Here is a 25572-nt window from a genome sequence, read left to right as displayed (position 1 = left end):
ACTCCAATCCTTCTTATTTTTTTGTAAGATTAAGCAAAATTTTATTTTGCATTATTTTTGAGAATGTATTTTTTTAGGTATAATTGATTAACATTATATTAGTTTCAGGTATGCAGCATAATGATTCAGTATTTGCATATACTGTAAAATGATCACAGAAGTCCAATGAACGTTCATCACTATTCCAGTCCATTTTCGCTGAGACTGGTTATGAAAGGGTAAATCACAGTAAAATCCTAGTTGATTTGAATGTTCAGTGAAAATGGAGTGTTGTTTACTTATAATTGAATGCTAATTTCATTTTCTCCAACTCTTTGTTTAAAATCTTTGCAAATGAATTAAACTGGATTTCTACCTCTGTAAATGTATATGTGATGATTCAAAATCTTGCAATATATCATTTTATTATTTTAAAGTTAAGTATTTGTGTTAAGTATTGAATGTATACCTAGATGAATGATCAATGATTCCAAGCATGTATTTGAAAACAAATCTCTTGTTAGTAGCTTTTCTCTTCCTTTCTTTAGTTTTCATGAGTTTTATGTTTCTTTTCAATGAGAGAGAGTGTGTGTATGTTAGCAGGTTTCGATTAGGAACAAACCTAAAAGAGTAGGGAAGCTACTGTTTATATACAGAAGTTAGAAGTTTGGTTTAGCTTCTTGAGTTATGGATAGTCAGGGAAACCTAAATAGGGAGGAAGCTAGATTTGATTCAGATCTTGTAGAATGATTGGACTTGATAGCCATAGATGAGAGGAGGGTGTTTTAAAGTAGGGGAGCAGCTTGAGGGAAAAGTATATTATGTATATTTATTAATTGGAAGATGGTGAGGGGACTAGCCTTAGCAGAAAATCCAATTTGGGGACCCATAGTAGGCCAGATTATAGAAAACCTGAAAATTCACTAGTTATGAATTAGACTGCATATATAGGCATTGGAGAGCCATTTAAAATTCCTCATTAGGGGATTAAAAGTAATATTTTAGGAAAATCACTTTGGCATTAATTGGCAGCACAGATTGAGGAAGGAATTGATTTGTTTATTCAGTTTATTGAGCACATACTATTTATAGTATTACAAGTACTGAGAATTACACCAGTGAATTAATGGAATTTAGAACTGGACATGGAACAACAGACAGGTTTCAAATAGGAAAAGGAGTACGTCAGGGCTGTATATTGTCACCCTGCTTATTTAACTTATATGCAGAGTACATCTTGAGAAACGCTGGGCTGGAAGAAGCACAAGCTGAAATCAAGATTGCCGGGAGAAGTATCAATAACCTCAGATATGCAGATGACACCACCCTTATGGCAGAAAGTGAAGAGGAACTAAAAAGTCTCTTGATGAAAGTGGAGAGTGGAAAAGTTGGCTTAAAGCTCAACATTCAGAAAACGAATATCATGGCATCTGGTCCCATTACTTCATGGGAAATAGATGGGGAAACAGTGTCAGACTTTATCTTTTTGGGCTCCAAAATCACTGCAGATGGTGATTGCAGCCATGAAATTAAAAGACGCTTAAACTCCTTGGAAGAAAAGTTATGACCAACCTAGATAGCATATTCAAAAGAAGAGACATTACATTGCCAACAAAGGCCCTTTTAGTTAAGGCTGTGGTTTTTCTAGTGGTCATGTATGGATGTGAGAGTTGGACTGTGAAGAAGGCTGAGCGCCGAAGAATTGATGCTTTTGAACTGTGGTGTTGGAGAAGACTCTTGAGAGTCCCTTGGACTACAGGGAGATCCAACCAGTCCATTCTAAAGATCAGCCCTGGGATTTCTTTGGAAGGAATGATGCTAAAGCTGAAACTCCAATACTTTGGCCACCTCATGCAAACAGTTGACTCATTGGAAAAGACTTTGATGCTGGGAGGGATTGGGAGCAGGAGGAGAAGGGGACAACAGAGGATGAGATGGCTGGATGGCGTCACTGACTCGATGGATATGAGTTTGAGTGAACTCCGGGAGATGGTGAAGGACAGGGAGGCTGGCGGGCTGTGATTCATGGGGTCGCAAAAAGTCGGACATGACTGAGTGACTGAACTGAACTGAACTGAACTGAACTCAGTGTTCTATTAATACTAGTGTTTGAGGAATAGGTAAGGAAGATAGATGGGTAGTAGTGATGTCATTTATGCTTTTGGTGTTGAGGTCCTTGATCAGGGTGAGGTGTATGACTACAGAAGGAGCAAATTCAAGAATTACTGCAAAAGAATTAATGGAATTCTAGTTACAGTGTGTGAAAAGGAAGAATGAAAGATGATGTGAAGATATAAGTTGAGCAGACAGACTATATTTAAAATTATGTGCTTATAAGAAAAATGATGTGAAGTTTGAATACTTAATTTTAACATTTAAATCTGTGAGATGGCAGTGTGTTTTGACAATGAGGCCTAATTTTGTATGAGAAATATTTCAATTGCTATGTGTCTGTGCTCTTGTTCAAATTCTCGTGACTATCATTTAGTGCATATTTTGTTTATGAATTTATTTTGCAGAATAGTTTTAGGATGTGTTATTACAATTATTTTGGGCTTTTAGAATGCATTAAAGTCTACATTTAAAGAATATAGCTTATCTAGGGGATTTAACAATCCCCTGAAAATTAGGTTGCTTGTGGGTTTTGTTTTTGTTTTTTTTCGGTTGTGCTGTGCACCTTTCTTGACCAAGAAACTCTCCTTTTGCAGTTTAACTGTTTAGAATTTAGCTATCTTTATGGCATACGTCTGGTAATTGTAAGGATTTTAAAGTTTTGTCTGTGCTAATAGACGTTAAAACAGTGTTTCAGAGTTTAGATAGTGCTGTCTTCAAATTTTTCTGTTATCTGAGAATATTCGTATATTGCACATTATTCTGAAGACATAGGCTATTACACAGTTATTTACTCTGGCCTTCTTTGCATAGTTCTCCAGAGGTTTTTGTTCTTAATTCTATTTTTAAAATGAAATTCTTATTTTTATAGAGAAATTAAATTCCGTATTTAGTGAATATTGCATGTTTTTCCTCTGAACATCCCATTATCCATCAACTTTGCTGTTCCTAGGCACTTTTAAAATATTCTGAAATCCTAAGTCATATGTTCCTCTATTAAAAACTAGTGATCCATATTTATGAAATTGGAGGCCCCTGGAACAGTTTCCTCCTCCTGTTTGTAGACCATCTTGCCTATTAATAATTTCTTACCTCCCTATTTGCGCTTTTCTTCTTACTTGGTTTTCAATTGATCACATATTTTTCAGTACAATGCTTGTTATATGTGTGGCTATTTTTTTCCCTTCTGTTTTACTTCTTTTTACTGTATTTTTTCTTTCATTTCAGTCTGTCCTTATCATTGCTTTTTTAATAAGCATCTATTGTTTTGCCTTTAGTTGGTGGACTTATAATGAAGTTAGCTTGTGATTCTTTTGGATCACTTTTATGGGATACTGAAAAGGGCGTATATTAAACCAGTATCATTTAATAGAATTCTGCTCTTAATAGAATTCATATTCTTAGAGTTATCCCTAGAGTTATGGGAACTATTTTTGTTTAATATTAGAGAAACTGATGATGAAAAGGCATTTTCTTATCAAAGTTTAAAACTTCTTACTTGAGATAAGTTTCTCTGACTGTGCATTTTAGTTCATTAATTAGAAGAGATTGTACTTTAGAAAATACTTTTTAAAGTTTTTCGTAATTTAGAGGGCTTTATTACTTCTCAGAAATGACAATGATACATGTCATTGATAATTAATCAAATGAACTATTTAATTTACCCTAGGAGGATTTATGGACTTCAGGTTAAGTATCTTTAGAGAATTGATAGTGTGGGAGTGAAAGCCATACTAGTTAATAAGTTGGTCACTGATCAAGGAAAGTACCTAACTGCACATCAACTCAGTTTGAGGTTTCTTGAGTCTCTAGGGTAACTGGATCTGGAGCATATACTGCCCTAGAAGACTGATTTAGACAGACTCCTGTGACCCTTTCTGAAGGCTTAAGGGCAATGGATGAAAGTTCCACCACTGGTCGGTGATGCTCGTTGGTACTATATAAACAATTTCTGTTTCAGTGACTCGCCATGTGGTTGATCACTGAGTACATGAAGATTCTGTTACTTTATGGAGGCACTGATTAGCATAATACTAAGTCCTCAGAGTTCCATAGTCAAGAACAGGAGTTGATTAGCCTAACACAGTGGTCTCAAAGTGAGACCAGCAGATAGCTGGGAGTCTGTCTGGTTGTCTCTCAGGTCAGAATTATCTTCATAATAATATTGAGATAGCATTTGCCTTTCTTACCCGAGTTGCAAAAGCAGTAATGGTAGAAGAGCAAGAGTGGGTAAAACTGCTCACATCTTAGCATAAATGGTGGAGTAGCACCAGACTGTGCTGGTGGTCATTATACTTTCCACACTATATACTTATATATGTACTTATATTCTTCACACTATGTATTTGCAGTTAAGAAGAAATCCAGCTTTACTTTAAAATGTCTTGATAAAGTAAAATTTACCTTGGTTAGTCTTGACTCTTGAGTGTGTGTCTTTTTTACATTCTGAAGGACGAAATGGGAAGTATGCCTGAAACACTTTTGTTGTATAGTGGGGTATGGTGATTCTTTCAAGAAAAAATACTCATGAGTTTTTGAGTTGCAAGGCAGAGCAAGTCTCTGTTTTGTGGAACGCTGTTTTTACTTGAGAGAATGACTGATGGGCAAACTATAGTTATTCAAGCTTGAGTTCTCTGCAAACACTTTCTCAAAAATGAATAAAGTGAGCCTATCACTTCAAGGAAGATATCTGATACTGTGTGTTGTCGGTGATAAGACTGAATTACAGAAATCATGAACTTGGTAGATTCTCAACATTTGAAGACTTTTCTGGTGAGACTGGAGGTGATAATAATGTAATTTTAAAATATTAAATGATAAAATGTGCAATGTTGGGAAGATCTGTGTAACTCAGTGAAAACAGTATTTTCAAAATGACCGGTGCTTGGTAAGAAATCATGCATTTGTAAAAGATCCATTCAACGTGTCAGATAAACCAGTAGATTTTAATGTTATAACAGCAAGACGAGTTCATTGATAAGGGCTCGAATTCCAGATTGTATCCAGCCTTTTAAAAAAGTAGCATTTCACTGAATTTCGATAGTATCAGAGAAGAATATCAGTAATTATCTGAAAGGACTATTAAAGTACTCTTCTTTTTTCTGATTGCATGTTTGTGTAAGGTCAACTTTTTTCATATACTTAGAGCAGAATAATGTATCACAACACATTGAATGTAGAAGTGGATTTAACAATTCAGATGTCTTCTACTAAGCCAAACATTAAAGAGACTTGAAATTTACAAAGTTATGAAAGAATGTCACTCCCTACTAAAATTTTTTTTATTGGTTTTGAAAAGAATACTTGTCATAAAAATGCTCTTTATGTTAATATACAGTGAGTTTGTTATTCTTAGATAGACTAACAAATTATTTTTACTTCCTAATTTTAATATCTAATATAGTAAAATATAGATAGATATAACACATAAATAAGAGCTCCTTAGAGTTATCAATAATTTTTAGGAGTGGAAAAGACATCTTCAGACCGAAAAGTTAGAAAACTGCTAACCTAATATTTGAAGAGCTCATGTTGTCTCATTCTAACAAGTAAGGGGTGTATCTTTAGTCATTTTATCCAATTCAGATAAAACCGGAGTTAAGTGTATTGTAGTTTTATTCTCTTTGGGTCCATTTGCGATTTTTAAATCAGAGCATTAATTCTGTTTGTTAAGGGAAGATTGTGCTGTACTGCTAGCTCAGTCTTGGGCTGACTAGAAAATATCAGATGTTTCTTCAACTTTTGAATCTTAACATTCTCTATCTTAAGTTATGAAAGTGTTTTAATACATGAAGATGGTTGGGGCTGTGTCCATAATCTCAGTGTGGTAATTGTGTGTCACATACCTCTCCAAGAATGACTGTTTAATCATTGTGAAGATCAAATTAGTTAAAATGTGAAAATGTTTTATAGATTTATAAAAGATTATATTAATACTATATTTTATTATTGGCCATCATGCATTATGATGGAGTTTGTGAGAAGGGGGAGATGCTAAGGTGAAGGGATACTTTCTTTTTTAAAACCACTTAGTTCCCTGATACCTTACTACTTGGATAACCCTAAATGTGATGATATTTTTCCAGTTAATATTTCATAAAGCTATCGTTCTGGTGTATGTGCATTTGAAATTAAATATGCAAATTAGTTATTTCAGAATGTTTCAAGATGACATGTAAATACTATTCATTTATGTTTTATGTGATATATCTCAAAATTAAAAAAAGCCCTGTGTACAACTAGCTTTAAATTAGAATGGCATTGTCAAAAACATGAGCACATGTAGTTGTTAGGCACCAACACTAAACAGATGGTCCAAGAGGATACATAACAGGTTTGCAGTCTGGGTAGAAGAGCATAAAGCCATTAAAACTATCAGATTTCTCTTTTTCATAGATAATAGTCAATGAATAAATAAAGATATAATCCTCGTTACATAAGGACCAAATCTTAGAATATTAGTTGCAGAATTGCTAACTTTTCCTTCCTCTTTTACTCTTAATTTAAAAATTACTGTATGCAGTGACAGATAATACTATAGCCTGTTTATTGAAATTAATGTATCTTGTCATAAGTAGGTCATTTATAAATGTGAAATTGCTTGAGGCAGTCTTTTACTGCCATGTTGCATTTAACTTGTGGCTGGACAGATTTGAGCTATACTTATATTGCTAGGCTATTTGCCTCTCTCAATTTTCATCTTATAAGAGGAAACGGACAGTTTGAAATTACGTTGACTTAGAGATAGCTGTGTATGATTAGAAAGGTACTTCCTCACATATTATGTGTGTATCATTCAATAGCTCATCTTTTGTTTTAGAAAAAGGTTTTTTCAAAGATAGTCTTTTTTTTTTAAGGTGTGCCTTCAAAAACTTAAACAAAACTTCATTAATTATGACTCTTTCTGAATTAATCTTTGTTTAGCGTTTAAAGTGTTAAACATGAAGGAAAAACAGAATTTTAGAATACTGAATAGACTACAGTTTCTTTTTAGAGATTTCTGGACTTATAGTAAGTATGTTTAAATTGCTACACTGTGACCCCTGTATCCTGTAAAGAAATAAACCTTAAAATATACAGTGGGAGTGGAGTCCTTTCTGTCTTTCATAGAATGCATACTTTTTACAGAAGAAATGTTTTATATTGTTTTATTTTCTTATGTTTATGCATAGTATCACACATCTCGTGACTCTGAATCGCTAGCATTGAGTGCCACATCTATGACCTGATATTTTTCCTAAAAGTAAATAAAAAAGCTTCATGAAACAGCATTTTTTGTATCGTTTCCCTCTTTAAAAGAGTTTTCTACATGGTTAAGGTGAGGTAAGGTGGTGAAGTCGCTCAGTCGTGTCTGACTTGTTGCGACCCCGTGTACTGTGTAACCTACTAGGCTTCTCCGTCCATGGGATTCTCCAGGCAAGAATACTGGAGTGGATTGCCATTTGGTTAAAAGAATTAGTTAATACCAAAAGGTTCACAGTGAAAAACTATAATCTCTGCCCTAACTTAGCCACATTTAATTTCTGTTCCCCAGAGTAAAACTTTTAACTTTTTTAAAAAGTAGTTTCCTCTGTCACTTAGCCTAGAATGTAGTGAGAATATACGTATCCTAGTATTTCTTTTTATTTTTTTTACCCTAGTATTTCTTGATTTATCCCTTTCAGACAGTATCTACTAACTTCCTGATAATGGTAGGTGCGATTTTAGCTTTTTTTATGTCCCATCTGTTTATTTTCTTACACTATCCTTCTAATTTACTGCAAGTTCAGTAATCAATATTCATATGTAATGTTTTCTTCAGAGCCAGGTAGCATATCCTTATTATATTTTTCTTCGTTTAAAAAAAAATACTTCTTTTCCTAAAGTTACTAATTTTCTTAAATTGCATTATTTTCAGTAGATCCATCCTTAAATGTTTAATAGCGTTTCATGGGAATTGAGATTAAGACTTTTCGGGCAGTTTCACCTGAGAGAAGTCTCTCACATAAAGAGATGACGTTCTTGGGGTCAAAAGGCCTGATTTCAGGGTCCTAACATATGTCAGTATGACCCTAACTCAAATTAAGCATGAATCAAATGGGAAACCCAAGCCTTGTAATTGAAAGTTTATTGCTTTCACTCCATGCCTAGAGTGCTTAGCAGTTACCGCCGTCTCCAGTTCAGAACTTTATGGGTAGACTGTGATGCAATATCCAATGATTCTAAAGCAGTAGGAACTTTCCAGTTCTGATTGATTATTAAAATAACTTCCCAGAGGTACAGTGTAGATTAGAAACTGAAATTGAGGTCTTGAATACCTAGGTATCAGCCAGTTCTTACCAAAGAACTGCACTATTCCTTTGAAATCGCTCATGAGTCTACTAGATCTACTCTGTCTAGTATCTTGTAGGATCTACTAATTATCTGGAAACCCCCTCAAATCCCTGTTAATCATAGCAAATATCTATAAACATAAAGCCACTAGAAAACTTTCATTCCCCTGTCTTTTAAGACCCCTGTTGAAAGTGAGGTTAATTTTAGGTGTTGAAGTACTTTCTGTAAATTTTTCAAAATACTTTCTCTAACATCTCTTAATTGCATATTTCCTATTTTCCTAGATTTCTAAAATAATTTCATCTGCTATACTTAGTGTATAAAAACTGGACAGTTCCTGCTCTTTCTATTCAGAATTGTTTTAATTGTTATACACAGTCTTTCTCAGAGGCTGAAGAAACGATACAGAACGTAAATATTTTTTTCTGCAAAAATTTCTCAAAAGAATTTGAGCAAACTAATATTCTAAATTCTTAAAACTTGCTAATTCTTGGAGAAGAGCTTTATGCAAAGGAGACTATAGGCCTTTCTGGCAATTTAATAAATTTTGAAATATCATATGAGTAATGTTGGACATAAAATATTAACAGAAACTTGTAAGACTTAAGTTTAAAAGCACTTTAAGAACACAGAGAAACTTGGTAACAACTCTGTGAAGGCAAAGATAATATTTACATTATAAAATTAGTTAAAGTGGGAATGAAATCACATGTGTTTATTGGAATATTATGCATCTATTCCAAAGTATAATCTGAATTATGTATATTCATGTAACAGTGGGCTTGTACTGTATATTTGTGGGATTTTGGGTTTACATACCTCTTCAGTAGTACTACTAAAATAGAATTTCTTAAATATTTTTCATCTGAATTAAATACCTAGATTTTTAAAGAAAATAGTACTGTAATGAACTGGAGAGGCGAAGGAAATGAATCTTCTTTAGTTTAATTAATCACTATGAAAACAATCAGGAATATGCTCAAACAAAAAAGCAATGATTTATTGTACACATGGATTTTATAGATGACATTGCCAAAACCATTTTCTGTTGGTATTGTCTTTGTTTTCTTGAGTAAGAGAAAAGATTGAAAGAGAGTAAAGGGAAGAATCCGTGACAGCCTAGGAAAATTACTACTTTGGACTTCAATTTTCTGATTTATAGTGAAACTAGATAATCTCTAAAGTATTTTTGGGGTCTAAATGTTACCATTTAGGAGATAGTTATAGATGAGAGGTAATTTAAGAGAATTCAAATACAGAATAAGGAAAATAGAAATAAAACATGGAAGAGGACTAGAGAGAAAAGATACTTACTGAATGTCTGTGATTACAAATGAAATTTATGTACCTGTAGTATACCTAACATTTTTACTGAGTTATTCCTACAGTCTTTTCTCAATTACAAATGTACTTTTCTCCACAGTGATAGCTTGATTAAACTAAGCTCTTATACATTAAGTAGATTGCCGGGAGAAATATCAGTAACCTCAGATATGCAGATGACACCACCGTTATGGCAGAAAGTGAAGAGGAACTAAAAAGCCTCTTGATGAAAGGGAAAGAGGAGAGTGAAAAAGTTGGCTTAAAGCTCAACATTCAGAAAACGAAGATCATGGCATCCGGTCCCATCACTCCATGGGAAATAGATGGGAAAACAGTGGAAACAGTGTCAGACTTTATTTTTTTAGGCTCCAAAATCACTGCAGATGGTGATTGCAGCCATGAAATTAAAAGACACTTACTCCTTGGAAGAAAAGTTATGAGCAACCTAGATAGCATATTCAAAAGCAGAGACATTACTGTGCTGACTAAGGTCCGTCTAGTCAAGGCTATGGTTTTTCCTGTGGTCATGTATGGATGTGAGAGTTGGACTGTGAAGAAGGCTGAGAGCCGAAGAATTGATGCTTTTGAACTGTGGTGTTGGAGAAGACTCTTGAGAGTCCCTTGGACTGCAAGGAGATCCAACCAGTCCATTCTGAAGGAGATCAGCCCTGGGATTTCTTTGGAAGGAATGATGCTAAAGCTGAAACTCCAGTACTTTGGCTACCTCATGTGAAGAGTTGACTCATTGGAAAAGACTCTGCTGCTGGGAGGGATTGGGGGCAGGAGGAGAAGGGGACGACCGAGGATGAGATGGCTGGATGGCATCACTGACTTGATGGACGTGAGTCTGAGTGAACTCTGGGAGTTGGTGATGGACAGGGAGGCCTGACGTGCTGCGATTCATGGGGTTGCAAAGAGTCAGACATGACTGAGCGACTGAACTGAACTGAATATAGCTACAGTATGTATGTGTAGTATGTAACTTACTGACAAAAAGTATACCAAGTTAGTTACGTAAAACAGGATTTTCCCTTCAGCTGTCTGAATTTTTAACCATGACTTGACCTTACTGCTGTTTATCTTTTGTCTGCCATGGCACGTAATCTGACTTCTGTGATATAGTCTCCTTGTTTTTGTGGATAACTAGTTCTGGTTGGTACATTCATCTAAGAGACCTACTTTTCCACTTATACATCCTTTTGCTTTGGGCTATTCATTGTTCATTATTTGCTTTAAGAATAAGTCAGTCACAAGTGAAATTTAACTTACTTTTCTATTATTCTTGCTTGTTCTGTATGTCTCAAATTGTGGTTTAGAACTGTGTTATTCAACTGATATTTGGGACACAAACCTTAGTAGGGAGTGTCTACTCAAGTCTGCCAAATGACTGTAGCTTGGAGAATGTCATCTCGTAACTCTTAATAGTAAGCAACAATTTTTAAAACTCTTTGCTTGCTATACATCAACATGAATCTACCACGGGTATGCATGTGTTCCCCATCCTGAACCCCACCAATACAATATTGTAAAGTAATTAGCCTCCAATTAAAATAAATAAAATTATATTAAAAAAAAACTCTTTGCTTGGTCTCAGATCATTTATTGTTCTTACCTATTCAAACATTTGCTTAGGATATATGCTGATTGTAGAGAATAATAAGATAAGGTCCCTGCTGTCAGGGAACTTACATTCTGGTGAGAAAGTAAAAGGCATAAAGGCAATTAGTACTGGAAGACCTATAATAGAATGATGTACCAAACATGGGAACAGTAGTTACACTATGGGGTGGGGCTGATGGAGTAATAGTCTAGGATCGTGAGGACAATTCAGTGTTAAAGATGTAACAATGTAATATTCACTACATTAACACATTAAATGAGAAGAATCACATGGAAGTCGATATTTGAGAAATTCACCAATTAAGATATTAAATAGGATTAGGAGGGAACTTAATTTGAAGGAGGGTGTTGATCAGAAAATGACAGTGAACATTAGGTATTTATGGCAAAACATTAAAAGCAGTCTCATGAAATTTGAGAACAAAATAAGGATAGCTCTTATCTCCATTATTATTTGTTAATACAGTAAGTAAAAAACAGAAATGAGATGTACAATTGGAAAGGAGATAAATTGTCATTTACTTACATTTTTCAGCTAGAAAATCCAAGAAATGAACTGAATAAACTAAATTTTAAAAGGTGGTTAAGCAGAAGTGTAATATACAAAAACTACAGTTTTCCTATTACACACTAGCAGTGACCAAGAAGACAGTGTGATAGAAAACAAACCCATTTCACCAACAAAAACCCAAGGGAAAAAAGCCGACTTAAATATGTAAATACCATTGTGCATAAATTTAAAAAATTTACTAATGTGAATGTATCAAATTAGTTTATTAATAAAATCCCAATAAATCTCAACAAACTTTTTCATAGAATCTTAATAAATATCCTAAAACTCATAGAAAAGAGCAGCAAGTGTGACTAAGCAGGACAATATACAAAACAAAAACAAAGGAGAAGAACTTGCTCTAATAGAATCAAGATGGCAATAAAGCCATAGTAATATTTAAAGGGTTTTAATGACACAGGAATAGACAGATGGGTTAAAGAAACAGAATAGATGCCAAAAGTATAGCCACACTTACATGCACACTTAGATAGAAATCTAGCATAATCATAGAGATCAGTGGAAAACAATAAGCTCTTTAGTAATTGGTGTTGGGATCACTGATTTTCAATATGCAAAAACTATAAATTACATTCTAGAGAACCTGTAAGAGCACCAACAAACAGGATTTCTAAAGATAAGAGAAATACACAAAAATTTACTGTATTTACATATCAGTAATCTACTAGCAAATATATTTTTAAAAATTACATTCATATTAACAGCAAAAACTGGAAGGAATTTATGAATGTAGCTAATAAAAGCCCTTCCTAAAGAAAATTAAACTGATTTTATAGTAAAAATTAAAAGTGGATCATATCAATGATTTATGTGCGATTAAGGAAACAGTCAACAAAATGAAAAGACAATCTAGATAGTTATAAAAGAAGTTATATATTAATAGATTATGATCACTGATAATTATGAGGAATCATAAGAGTATACTGATGTAAACATACATAAATTAAAGATAGATGTAAATCAGATTATTGACATAGTTTCAAAGTATGTCTTCACAAAATAATTTCAAAAGGAAAATAGTGACTACCATGGAGAAAACTGGCAGATACCAGTTTAATCAAGTGATAAAAGTGAATATTATCAGTAATGGGATAAAGTGAAATCATGTACCTCCTCTTAGCATGCACTGAGAAGATCAGAGCATCTCTTCTGCATTTCTCCTGTCAAAGATGTGTAACCTGAACTTAATTATGAGCAGTATACAATTTAATCAGACAAACCCAATTGAAGGACATTCTATAAAAAATTGGCCTATAACTGGCCTATAATTTTTTAAAGTACATAGGTCATGAATTTCAAGGAAAGATAGAAACTGTTCCAACTGAAAGAGACTAGGGATTGTAATTCAGAATACTGAATGCAAAGTGTGGTTTTGAGCTAGACCCTTTTCCTATAAACCCATTCGTAATTGGAACAAATTTTAATAATTCTAAAGATTGGATGATAGTAATTACATGATTGTTAATTTCCCAATTTTGATAGTTACATGTGTTTGTACAAGATAAATACTAAAATGTGTGTGGATTCTTGGGTATCAGACCATCAGTTTATTCTCAGGTGGTTTAGGAAAAAAACTGTATTGTCCATGCAACTTTTTTGTTAATCTGTTGCCCCTTAGCTCCTTTAGTCTCCTTTGTTCATTTCAGGTGTTTTTTTTTTTCCCTGTGTTTTTTGAATTTGTGTGTGTGTGTCTTCAAATTCACTGATCTTTTGTAATAGTTTCTTATCTTCTATTACACAAATAAATTTCTCATTTCAGATATTATATTTTTTAGCCTTAGAAGTTCCATTTGGGTTTTTAAAAATATGGGCCAAAGAACTAAACAGACATTTCTCCAAAGCAGACATACGGATGGCTAACAAACACTTGAAAAGATGCTCAACATCACTCATTATCAGAGAAATGCAAATCAAAACCACAATGAGGTACCACTTCACACCGGTCAGAATGGCTGCGATCCAAAATTCTACAAGCAATAAATGCTGGAGAGGGTGTGGAGAAAAGGGAACCCTCTTACCCTGTTGTTGGGAATGCAAAATAGTACAGTCACTATGGAGAACAGTGTGGAGATTCCTTAAAAAACTGGAAATAGAACTGCCTTATGACCCAGCAATCCCACTGCTGGCCATACACACCAAGGAAACCAGAATTGAAAGACACACGTGTACCCCAATGTTCATCACAGCACTGTTTATAATAGCCAGGACGTGGAAGCAACCTAGATATCCATCAGCAGATGAATGGATAAGAAAGCAGTGGTACATATACACAATGGAGTATTACTCAGCCATTGAAAAGAATACATCTGAATCAGTTCTAATGAGGTGGATGAAACTGGAGCCGATTATACAGAGTGAAGTAAGCCAGAAAGAAAAACACCAATACAGTATACTTACAACATATATATGGAATTTAGAAAGGTGGTAATGATAACCTTGTATGCAAGACAGCAAAAGAGACACAGATGTGTAGAACAGACTTTTGGACTCTGAGGGAGAGGGAGAGGGTGGGATGATTTGGGAGAATGGCATTGAAACATGTATACTATCATGTAAGAAACGAATCGCCAGTCTAGGTTCGATACAGGAGACAGGATGCTTGTGGCTGGTGCACTGGGATGACCCAGAGAGATGCTATGGGGAGGGTGGTGGGAGGGGGGTTCAGGATTGGGAACTCATGAAAACCGTGGCAGATTCATGTCAATGTATGGCAAAACCAATACAGTATTGTAAAGTAAAAAAAAATAAAAAATAAAGAGCACACACACACGCAAAAGTAATGTCTCAAAAGATGAGATAAGGGAAAATTTTGCAAATCAAAATAAAATATAAGACTAGGATATTTTTCTTTTTTAAAGGAAAAAGATGTAAAAGAGAGGGATACATTATAAAGCATTGAACATGCAGTATATAGATAACAGGAATTCCTGAGATAGCCAAAACAAGGGGTTAGAACAAATAATAAAATTTAAAAAAAAATAAAAGTAGTTAACTTTTCTTTCATATAATGTTTATTTTTTAAAAGTTCTTTAGTATATTCATGGTAGCTCTTTTGAAATACTTGTTTGCTGCGTCCATTGTCTCTTAATTTCTGGGTCTGTTTCTGTTAACTGTTTCCATTTTCTTTCCTGTTCACAAATCACATTTATTTATTTGTTTTGCTTCTTTGCATGTCTAGTAATTTTTTACTTTATGTTGGATATTGTGATTATTACATGGTGGGGTCTAGATCTTGTTCTTTAAGCAGTGATGAAGTTTGTTTTGGCAGGTTTTCAAGTTACTTGCAATCAGCTTGATCCTTTCTTTTCTCTCCTTTTTTTCTTGCCCCACCACATGGCATGCGGGATCTGAGTTCCCTGACCAGGGTTCAGTCCTTTGTCCCTTGTAGTGGAAGTGCAGATTCCTAACCACTGGACTGCCAGAGAATTCCCAGCTTGAGCCTTTCAATGCTTGTTTGCAAAGCTTTCTAAGGACCTTCTGGAATAGCTTTTACTCAACTGCTAGTTTAGTTGCCAAGACATGATTCTCCTGAGGACTCTACTGATGCCCTAGGTATTTATTCTGACTGGTCAGAACTTAAATTTCTCTCTGCACTCTGTGAGCTTTGGGTGTTATCTAGTTTCCAGCTTTTCTGTACTTGTCCTCTGCTCAGCCTCCTGGAGTTTTAGGGAGCATATGTACAACTTAGTATTTAGTCAAAATCTTAAGGGCATATTTTGGGAGCTCTTTGTTTGTATAGCTTCCTTGTCTCTGGTTTTCTTTTCTGAAAGTTTCAGTTTTTTAATTCCCTTAAAGTCCAAACTTTGTCTCCCTAAGTTCAGTGAGACATGGGCTACCCTTCCTTATGTCTCATTCTGGAAAGTACTTACTGTTTCATTAGAGCTTTGCTAGAGATTATAGTCTTGTATTATTTGCTGTTCAAAGTCTGAAATTAGTTATTTTGTATGTTTTGTCCAGTTTCTAATTCTTTATGGCAAAGGGCAAATTTGATGCTGTTTCTACCTATATGATGTTTTAGCTGAGTTTTAATTGTATTATTTTCTCATCTAGTACTATGGGCAATCTCAGTGTACACAGTTGAGCTGATCCAGTATCAGGGATTGACAGTGTGAATGTGATAAAAAAACAGGGTTAGTGTTGAGAGTGCTGGCAAGAGAATAGTTGAAGTAAAGCAGCAGTTCTCACAGTATAGTTTGAGGGTCCTTTCAGAGAGTCCCTAGGCTCTGTCTACTTTTAACTAAACGTCTGTGTGAGGCCGATTTCTTTTTTGATATATATATATAATTTTTTATTGATTTATTTTTGGCTGTGCTGGGTCTTTGGTGCTGCATGGACTTTTCTCTAGTTGCAGTGAGCGTGGTGTGTGGGCTTCTTACTGTCTTGGTTTCTTTTGTTGCAGAGCATGGGCTCCAGGCACATGGGCTGCCGTGGTCGCAGCACATGCGCTCAGCAGTTGCAATTCCAGGGCTTTAGAGTGCAAGCTCAGTAGTTGTGGCACATGGGCTTAGTTGCTCTGCAGCATGTGGGATCTTCCCATACCATGGATCGAACCCATGTCTCCTGCTTTGACAGGTGAATTCTTTACCACTGAGCCACTGGGGAAGCCTCTTATTTCTTCATATACATGAACCAAAATAACACAAACAGTAGATGGAATGCAGAAGCAAAGATGAACATCAGCCCTCCCCTTTTTTTAACATTAAGGTAGATATCAAAGAGATATTTAAAAATAGTAAAACAGTGCCAGTCCTCTCAATAAAAATTTTTTTGGTTTGGTGTTTATAAGCATATAATGGGTTTATTTATTTTTTTTAATGAGTCAATAAGTAAACAACTGTGAAATTTTCTGTTTCATTTTCTGATATGGTAAATACTGATAAATGTAACCCACAAAATAATTGCTGAAATAAAGCACCATAGAGTGCTGTCTAGGGAAGGAACTGAAGGCATCAGGTACAATAGACTGTGTAAAAAAGGGAGGGATTAAGGAATGAGAAGTTTCCGTTCAGTTCCTATTCTCTATTGGGTAAGTGTCAGTCTTCTCTGCATTCTCGTGTGGAGGGACCTGCACTTAGAGTCTGTAACCATGGGTTAGTACTCTGTCCCAGCAACTTCTTAGATTCCTGCTTTATGATATTACACACTCAGCCCTTGCATAGGGACATTTCACCTGGCAATGTCTTTTTCTAGCTTGACCTCCTTGTCCTAATGAGGAACTAGATCTTTGCTGATGTTCTGGCATTTACGTAAATTTCCTATTCTTTAAAAAAAAAAAAACTTTAATTAAAAATTTTTATTTTCTTCACCTTTATTGACATACAGTTGACAAAATTGTAATTATTTAAAGTGTACGTAGTGGTGGCTTTATGTATATGTACATGTGAATGAATTCCCACCATCTAATTAAGTAGTACATCCGTCACCTCACATTTTTAACTGTGTGTCAGAACATTTAAGTTCCACACTCTTAGCAAATTTCAATTATTTAATATAGTGGTTACCATGTTTTTCATTATATCTTCAGGCCTTATTTATCTTATAGCTAAAATTTTAACCTTTTTACCAACCTCTCCCTCTTTCCATGCAACTCTCCCATCCCCAGATGCTGGCAAGTGTTTTTCTACTATTTCTATGAATTTGACATTCTTTTAAAAATTATTTTATTTAATTGGAGGATAATTACTTTATTGTGAAGGTTTTTGCCATACATCGACATGAGTCAGCCACGGGTATACATGTGTCCCCCGATCCCGAGCCCTGCCCGAACCTCCCTCCCCACCCTGTCCCTCCAGATTGTCCCAGAGCACTGGCTTTGGGTGCCCTGTTTCATGCATCGAACTTGGCACTGGTCATCTATTTTACATATGGTAATATACACGTTCCAGTGTTATTCTTTCAAATCATCCCACCCTCGCCTTCTCCCACAGAGTCCAAAAGTCTGTTCTTTACATCTGTGTCTCTTTTGCTGCCCTGCATGTAGGATCATTGTTACTGTCTTTCTAAATTCCATATATATGTGGATTTGTGTTTCTCTTTCTGACTTATTTCACTCTGTGTGAGTTTGAGTTTTTTTTTATGTTTCACGTGTAAAGAACATACAGTATTTTTCCATCTCTTTCTAGGTTATTTCACTTAGCATGACCCCTTCAGATTTCATCTATATTTTCACAAATGGCAAGATTTCCTTCTTTCTCATGTCTGAAGAATATTCTGTCTGTGTGCATGCTAAGTCACCTCAGTCTTGTCCAACTCTTTGTGACCACGTGGACCATAGCCCACCAGGCTCCTCTGTCCTTGGGATTCCCCTGGCAAGAATACTGGAGTGGGATGCCATGTCCTCCTCCAGGGGATCTTCCTGACCCATGGATTGAACCTGTGTCTCTTAAGTCTCCTGCATTGGCAGGCAGGCTCTTTATCACTAGTACCACCTGGGAAGTCCCTCTTATCTGTATGTGTCTGTGTGTGTCTGTGTGTGTATTTCATATGTTTTTAATCCACTTATCAGTTGTAGGACATTTGGGTTGTTTCTATATCTTGGCTATTGTAAATAATGCTGCAGTGAGTATAGGAGCACCATTATCTCTTTGAGATCTTGTTTTTATTCCTTTGGTTTTTATACCCAGAAATGGGATTGCTGGATCATATGGTAGTTCTGTTTTTAAGTTATTGAGAAACTTTCACAGTAGCACCAATGTATTCTCAACAGCAGTGCACAAGGGGTCATTTTCTCCTCATCCTCACCTACCCTTATCCCTTGTCTTTTAATAACTGTGATTCCAACAGGTATGAGGTAGTACTTGTTTGTAGTTCTGATTTGCATTTTCCTGATTCTTGTGATGTTGAACACCTTTTCATATACCCATTGACCATCTGTATGGTGTTTGGTTTTTTTTTTTTAATGCCTCTTCAGTTCCTCTGGCTATTTTAAAATCATTTTCACTAGTGAGGTGTATGAGTACTTTGTATACTTTGAACATTAACCCCGTTAAATAAATGATTTGTACATATTTTCTCCCATTCAGTTATTTACCTTATCATCTTTTACTGCATCCTTTGCTGTCCAGAAGCTTTTTAGGATGATGTAGTCACACCTGTTTATTTTTGCTTTCATTGCCTTTGCTTTTGGTGTCATTGAATTTCTTTCTTAACCATGTCCTATCTTTTATTCTTTTATAGCTTCTGCTACTTCACAATCATTCATTCCTTTGCTTTTATTAAATCTGCAGAGTTTATCCAAGATGAAAGTGATATCTTGTGTCATCACTTCACTCTTTAATTTCTCTGGGACATTGCCTGCTCAAGTATAGTCCTCGTTTGCCACTGAGAAGAAACAACATTTATTGATTATTAGTCCAAATTTACATTATTGATTTAAATAGATTTATTTTGGGTGGTGGAAGTATATATATTCAAAGAAAATAAGTTACTCATTTCAGAAAAAATGAGACAAAATGAGAATGAAGTGCAACATCTGACTTATATTTTACCACTGTCTGTGAAATAGCAGATACATTTATATTAATTAAAACTACAGAATACATGTCAAAATAATCATGTGTCCTTTTGGATCATCTATCAATGAAGATGAATACACAGTTTGTTTATAGAAAAAATGTATTATATGATTATTTTTAGTCATCTATAAATTGATAGGTATATTTCAATATAATTTTTAAAGTATTCCTTTTCTTATTTCTTACAGTAATCCTAAATCAGAGAGTCAGAGAGTAAATAAAAAAGTCAACAATGATGCTTCACTTCGAATTCATAATCTGTCCATTTTGGTGAGACAGATAAAATTTTATTACCAGGTAAGTAGTTCTTTTTTTAATCTAATATTTTAATAACTGCTTTCATAATCACATTTTTGTGTAGTTTAGTATTAGTCACCTAATATATACTAAAGGCTTATTATATGCCAGGTATTGGTCTATTTGTTGCGGGTAGAGTAGTCATAACACAGTTTGTTTCTTATGGAGTGTGAAAGATATAAACATGTACTTCATAATTATTAAATGTACAAATAATTATTGTTTTATGATTTTTTAAATTTCCTGATAATTTGTATAGTGAAACACTTTAGGTGCAAATCAGTTTCGCATTGTTTTATTATTTTGGAGAAATTATACCATTTATAATTGTTTCTACATGTCTTTCTATCTACTGGTTTAAAATTTTTCACCCTACGTTGGTTTTTTCTGGAAACTGCTCTTGAAATTGTACCTTTTATTCTTTTCATAGCAAGGGCCAAGAGTAATCAGCAGCTTACTCTTTTTATGCAATAGTATTATGACCGAAGTTCAGTTCGGTTCAGTTTAGTCGCTCAGTCGTGTCCGACTCTTTGTGACTCCATGAACCACAGCATGCCAGGCCTCCATGTCCATCACCAATGCCCTGAGTCCACAAAACCCATGTCTATTGAGTCACTGATGCCATCCAACCATCTCATCCTCTGTCATTCCCTTCTCCTCCTGCCTTCAGTCTTTCCCAGCATCAGGGTCTTTTGCAATGAGTCAGCTCTTCGCCTCTGGTAGCCAAAGTATTGGAGTTTCAGCTTTAGCAACAGTCCTTCCAATGAACACCCAGGACTGATCTCCTTTAGGATGGACTGGTTGGATCTCCTTGCAGTCCAAGAGACTCTCAAGAGTCTTCTCCAACACCACAGTCCAAAAGCATCAATTCCTCGGTGCTCAGCTTTCTTTATAGTCCAACTCTCACATCCATACATGACCACTGGAAAAACCATAGCCTTGACTAGATGGACCATTGTTGACAAAGTAATGTCTCTGCTTTTTAATATGCTGTCTAGGTTGGTCATAACTTCCCTTCCAAGGAGTAAGCGTCTTTTAACTTCATGGCTGCAGTCACCATCTGCAGTGATTTTGGAGCCCAGAAAAATAAAGTCAGCCACTGTTTCCACTGTTTCCCCATGTATTTGCCATGAAGTGATGGGACCGGATGTTATCATCTTAGTTTTCCAAATGTTGAGCTCTAAGCCAACTTTTTCACTGTCGTCTTTCACTTTCATCAAGAGGCTCTTTAGCTCTCTTCACTTTCTGCCATAAGGGTGGTGTCATCTGCATATCTTAGGTTATTGATATTTCTCCTGGCAATCTTGGTTCCAGCTTGTGCTTCCTCCAGCTCAGCGTTTCTCATGATATACTCTGCATATAAGTTAAATAAGCAGGGTGACAGTATACAGCCTTGATGTACTCCTTTTCCTATTTGGAACCAGTCTGTTGTTCCATGTCCAGTTCTAACTGTTTCTTCCTGACCTGCATACAGGTTTCTCAAGAGGCAGGTCAAGTGGTCTGGTATTCCCATCTCGTTCAGAATGTTCCACAGTTTATTGTGATCCACACAGTCAAAGGCTTTGGCATAGTCAATAAAGCAGAAACAGATGTTTTTCTGGAACTCTCTTGCTTTTTCCATGATCCAGCAGATGTTGGCAATTTGATCTCTGGTTCCTCTGCCTTTTCTAAAACCAGCTTGAACATCTGGAAGTTCACGGTTCACGTATTGCTAAGCCTAGCTTGGACAATTTTGAGCATTACTTTACTAACGTGTGAGATGAGTGCAATTGTGCGGTAGTTTGAGCATTCTTTGGCATTGCCTTTCTTTGGGACTGGAATGAAAACGGACCTTTTCCAGTCCTGTGGCCACTGCTGAGTTTTCCACATTTGCTGGCATATTGAGTGCAGCACTTTCACAGCATCATCTTTCAGGAGTTGAAATAGCTCCACTGGAATTCCATCACCTCCTCTAGCTTTGTTTGTAGTGATGCTTCCTAAGGCCCACTTGACTTCACATTCCAGGATGTCTGGCTCTAGGTGAGTGATCACACCATCGTGACTATCTTGGTCGTGAAGATCTTTTTTGTACAGTTCTTCTATGTATCCTTGCCACCTCTTCTTAATATCTTCTGCTTCTGTTAGGTCCATACCATTTCTGTCCTTTATCGAGCCCATCTTTGCATGAAATGTTCCCTTGGTATCTCTAGTTTTCTTGAAGAGATCTCTAGTCTTTCCCATTCTGTTGTTTTCCTCTATTTCTTTGCATTGATCGCTGATGTAGGCTTTGTTATCTCTTCTTGCTATTCTTTGGAACTCTACATACAAATGGGTATATCTTTCCTTTTCTCCTTTGCTTTTTGCTTCTCTTCTTTTCACAGCTATTTGTAAGGCCTCCTCAGACAGCCATTCTGCTTTTTTGAATTTCTTTTTCTTGGGGTTGGTCTTGATTCCTGTCTCCTGTACAACGTCATGAACCTTCATCAGTTCATCAGGCATTCTGTCTATTAGATCTAGTCCCTTAAATCTATTTCTCACTTCCACTGTATAATCATAAGGGATTTGATTTAGGTCATACCTGAATGGTCTAGTGGTTTTCCCCACTTTCTTCAATTTAAGTCTGAATTTGACAATAAGAAGTTCGTGATCTGAGCCACAGTCAGCTCCCGGTTTTGTTTTTGCTGACTGTATAGAGCTTCTCCATATTTGGCTGCAAAGAATATAGTCAGTCAGTGTGGACCATTTGGTGATATCCATGTGTAGAGTCTTCTCTTGTGTTGTTGGAAGGGGGTCTTTGCTATGACCAGTGCGTTCTCTTGGCAGAACTCTATTAGGCTCTTCCCTACTTCATTCTGTAGTTCAAGACTAAATTTGCCTGTTTCTTGACTTCCTACTTTTGCATTCCAGTCCCCTATAATGAAAAGGTCATCTTTTTTGAGTGTTAGTTCTAGAAGGTCTTGGAGGTCTTCATAAAACCGTTGAACTTCAGCTTCCTCAGCGTTACTGGTTGAGGGATACACTTGGATCACCGTGATATGGTTTGCCTTGGAAACGAACAGAGATCATTCTGTCGTTTTTGAGATTGCATCCAAGTACTGCATTTCTGACTCTTTTGTTGACTATAATGGCTAATCCATTTCTTCTAAGGGATTCTTGCCCACAGTAGTAGATATAATGGTCATCTGAGTTAAGTTCACCCATTCCAGTCCATCTTAGTTCGCTGATTCCTAGAATGTGGACATTCACTCTTGCCATCTCCCGTTTGACCACTTCCAATTTGGCTTATTTCAGCCATTCCCTGCTACTGTTTTTAAGCTCTTCTTATCTTGTATTTTAGTTCTTTTTAAACCCCATTAATTAAATATTGAGCATACTGTTACATAAATCAATTTGATCAAGTCACATAGTTTCCTTTTTTTCCGCTACATGTTTTCTGTTGTATCTCCGATCTGCGCTGATACTACTTTCTTCCTGAAGTACATCCTTTAGTTGTTTGTGTGGAAAAGGCTTGTTGATAGTAATGTTTATCTGTGTTTGTCTAAAAATGCATTTCTTTCATCCTTGCTCTTAAAAGATAGTTTTGTTGGGTATGTAGTTATAGGTTAATAATTACTTTTCTCTCAGTGTTTTGCAGGCTTTTATTTCTCTCTCTCAAAGAACAAAAAGGATTCTAGAACTATATACTCAAGAAAATCATAAAAAATAAGAAAAAAATAAGAACAAGGAAGCTAAAAGTTACAATTAATTTGACATTTATTTAAGTCCATTTAGCTGTTATATACTTGGCTATAGCGTATTTTATCTTGAGATAACTTGCTTTTAACTTGAAAATTCACTTATTAAATACTCCCAAACTCAGTATCATCTGTTGGAGTAAGTGATTGTAGCAGTTTTTGACACTTATTTTTAATATTCTTAACAATATTTACATAATATTTTATCTGTATTCTTTATTGTGTTCAGCATATGCTAAATATGTACTTTTCTTTAAATGTGTGCATATTTTTGGTGTTAGTTTTTTTAAGAACTAGTGAATATAATACTGAGAAAATTAGTATATATCTGTAACAAATTATAGATAAAAGATCAATTCTAACTAGCCTTCGGTATCATGCTGTTCTCTGACTATAGGAAAACACTTATAGTGAAAATCACAGTTTTTTAAAAGCAATACAAATTAGGTTTTCATGGTTATTTGCTTCTTTGTCATAGTATTAAAGTAAAGAATGATTCAGAAAGAAATAACAAAATTATTCCTCAGCAGCTAGTATGTCTGAATGTGTAGTGAAAGCCCAATAGTTAAGCACTTATTAGTATTTAATATTGCAGAGATTCGGTATTACCACATTACAGTGATCAATCTGTAGTCTCTTTCTTCCCAGACCCTTTAATGGTCATTGTTGGTGGTTGTAATGATAGATGTGGTGTGTTCTTTCATTTGCTCAAAGAACAAAAGATGCATCTTGGGTATATAAATAAAATGAGTAATTCGGAAGCATTCAGTTCTTTCTGAATCATTCTCTACCATCAAAATTTGTATATATTCTTGTCACAAAAAGTTTGACAGAAATCAAAGGGAGTGAAACATCTGTTTTTGATAGGAGATAAATAATGATTCAGTGAGGAAGAATCATCCACTTTTATGAAAATGATCGTAAGATAGGATTTTTAATGAACTAACTAGCTTTCTTAATTTTACTATCAGTTGATTTTTTTAGTTCTCTTAGAAGTAGTAAAAAACAAAACAACAAAAAGTACACATACTTGAATTTTTATTGAAGACGCTTGTTTAATTATCTAATACCTAAAATTCAGTTCAACTTGGACATTATTGTTTTATGGACATCTAATATTATAATTATAGTTATTTAAGTCATTAACTTATTGTTAAAAAAGATTTAAGACTTTAGTTACCTTTTTTTCACATTTTGTAAGCTTTTTAATTGCAGTATACCAGTGTAGGTATCAGAGAAGGCAATGGCCACCCACTCTAGTACCCTTGCCTGGAAAATCCCATGGACAGAGGAGCCTGGTAGGCTGCAGTCCATCGGGTTGCGAAGAGTCGGACACGACTGAGCGACTTCACTTTCACTTTCCACTTTCATACCTCGGAGAAGGAAATGGCAACCCACTCCCGTGTTCTTGCCTGGAGAATCCCAGGGACGGGGGAGCCTGGAGGGCTGCCGTCTATGGGGTCACACAGAGTCGGACACGACTGAAACGACTTAGTAGCAGCAGCATTGTAGGTATAGCATGCCCAAGAGATGTGCAAATAGTAAGTTATAGCTTGTTGAGTAATAACCCTGTCAGCTGTACTCATACGGCAACCTTTGTGTATCTTTTTATAGGAGACTTTGCAGCAGTTGATCATGATGTCATTGCCAAATGTCTTAATCATTGGCAAAAATCCCTTTTCTGGTAAGTATTAAAATTAGCATAATTTGATAATAAATGTAATACCATCTTTGTGTAATGTTGTAATGCTAACTAAGATCTTGCTTATTTCCACTAACACGCTACGTTTTTCATCAGTCTGTAGGGAGAATTGGAGGTGATAATCCATTCTGTATAGAGAAAATGAACAGAATATTTGTAAGTTGTAGTGAAATCAGACAAGCACTACTAAGTCCAGTGTTTTTCTGACCCTACCAAATTGATACTTTTCTGTGATGATTTTTAGTGCCTTAAGGATAAGTATGGAAGATAAGTACAGTAGTTAAAAGCTTAGAAAAATATAAGCTTTGAAAAGAAGTGATTTTGAAGTGACTTCTAGGATTCTGTTCACTCTGTTCGGGTGTTTGCTTTGGGCTTCCCAGGTGGCGCTGGTGGTAAAGAACATGTCTGTCAATGCTGGAAATGTAAGAG

General features: G+C 35.4%; 1 protein-coding gene across 1 annotated transcript in view; it reads left to right on the top strand.

Moving 5' to 3' along the window:
- The window catches only part of CCDC88A (coiled-coil domain containing 88A), a 114397-nt gene that overhangs the window by 10349 nt on the left and 78476 nt on the right, over positions 1–25572 (top strand). The window contains exons 3-4 of the mRNA XM_052648821.1: positions 19620–19728; positions 25056–25125. Of these exons, the coding sequence (XP_052504781.1) occupies positions 19620–19728; positions 25056–25125 (179 nt within the window). The remainder of the gene's footprint in view (positions 1–19619; positions 19729–25055; positions 25126–25572) is intronic.

The sequence above is a fragment of the Budorcas taxicolor genome, chromosome 11 (genome assembly GCF_023091745.1).
Source record: "Budorcas taxicolor isolate Tak-1 chromosome 11, Takin1.1, whole genome shotgun sequence".
Taxonomy (NCBI): Eukaryota; Metazoa; Chordata; class Mammalia; order Artiodactyla; family Bovidae; genus Budorcas; species Budorcas taxicolor.
Note: the sequence above shows the minus strand (reverse complement) of the source record. Positions and strands in the feature narration are given on the sequence as shown.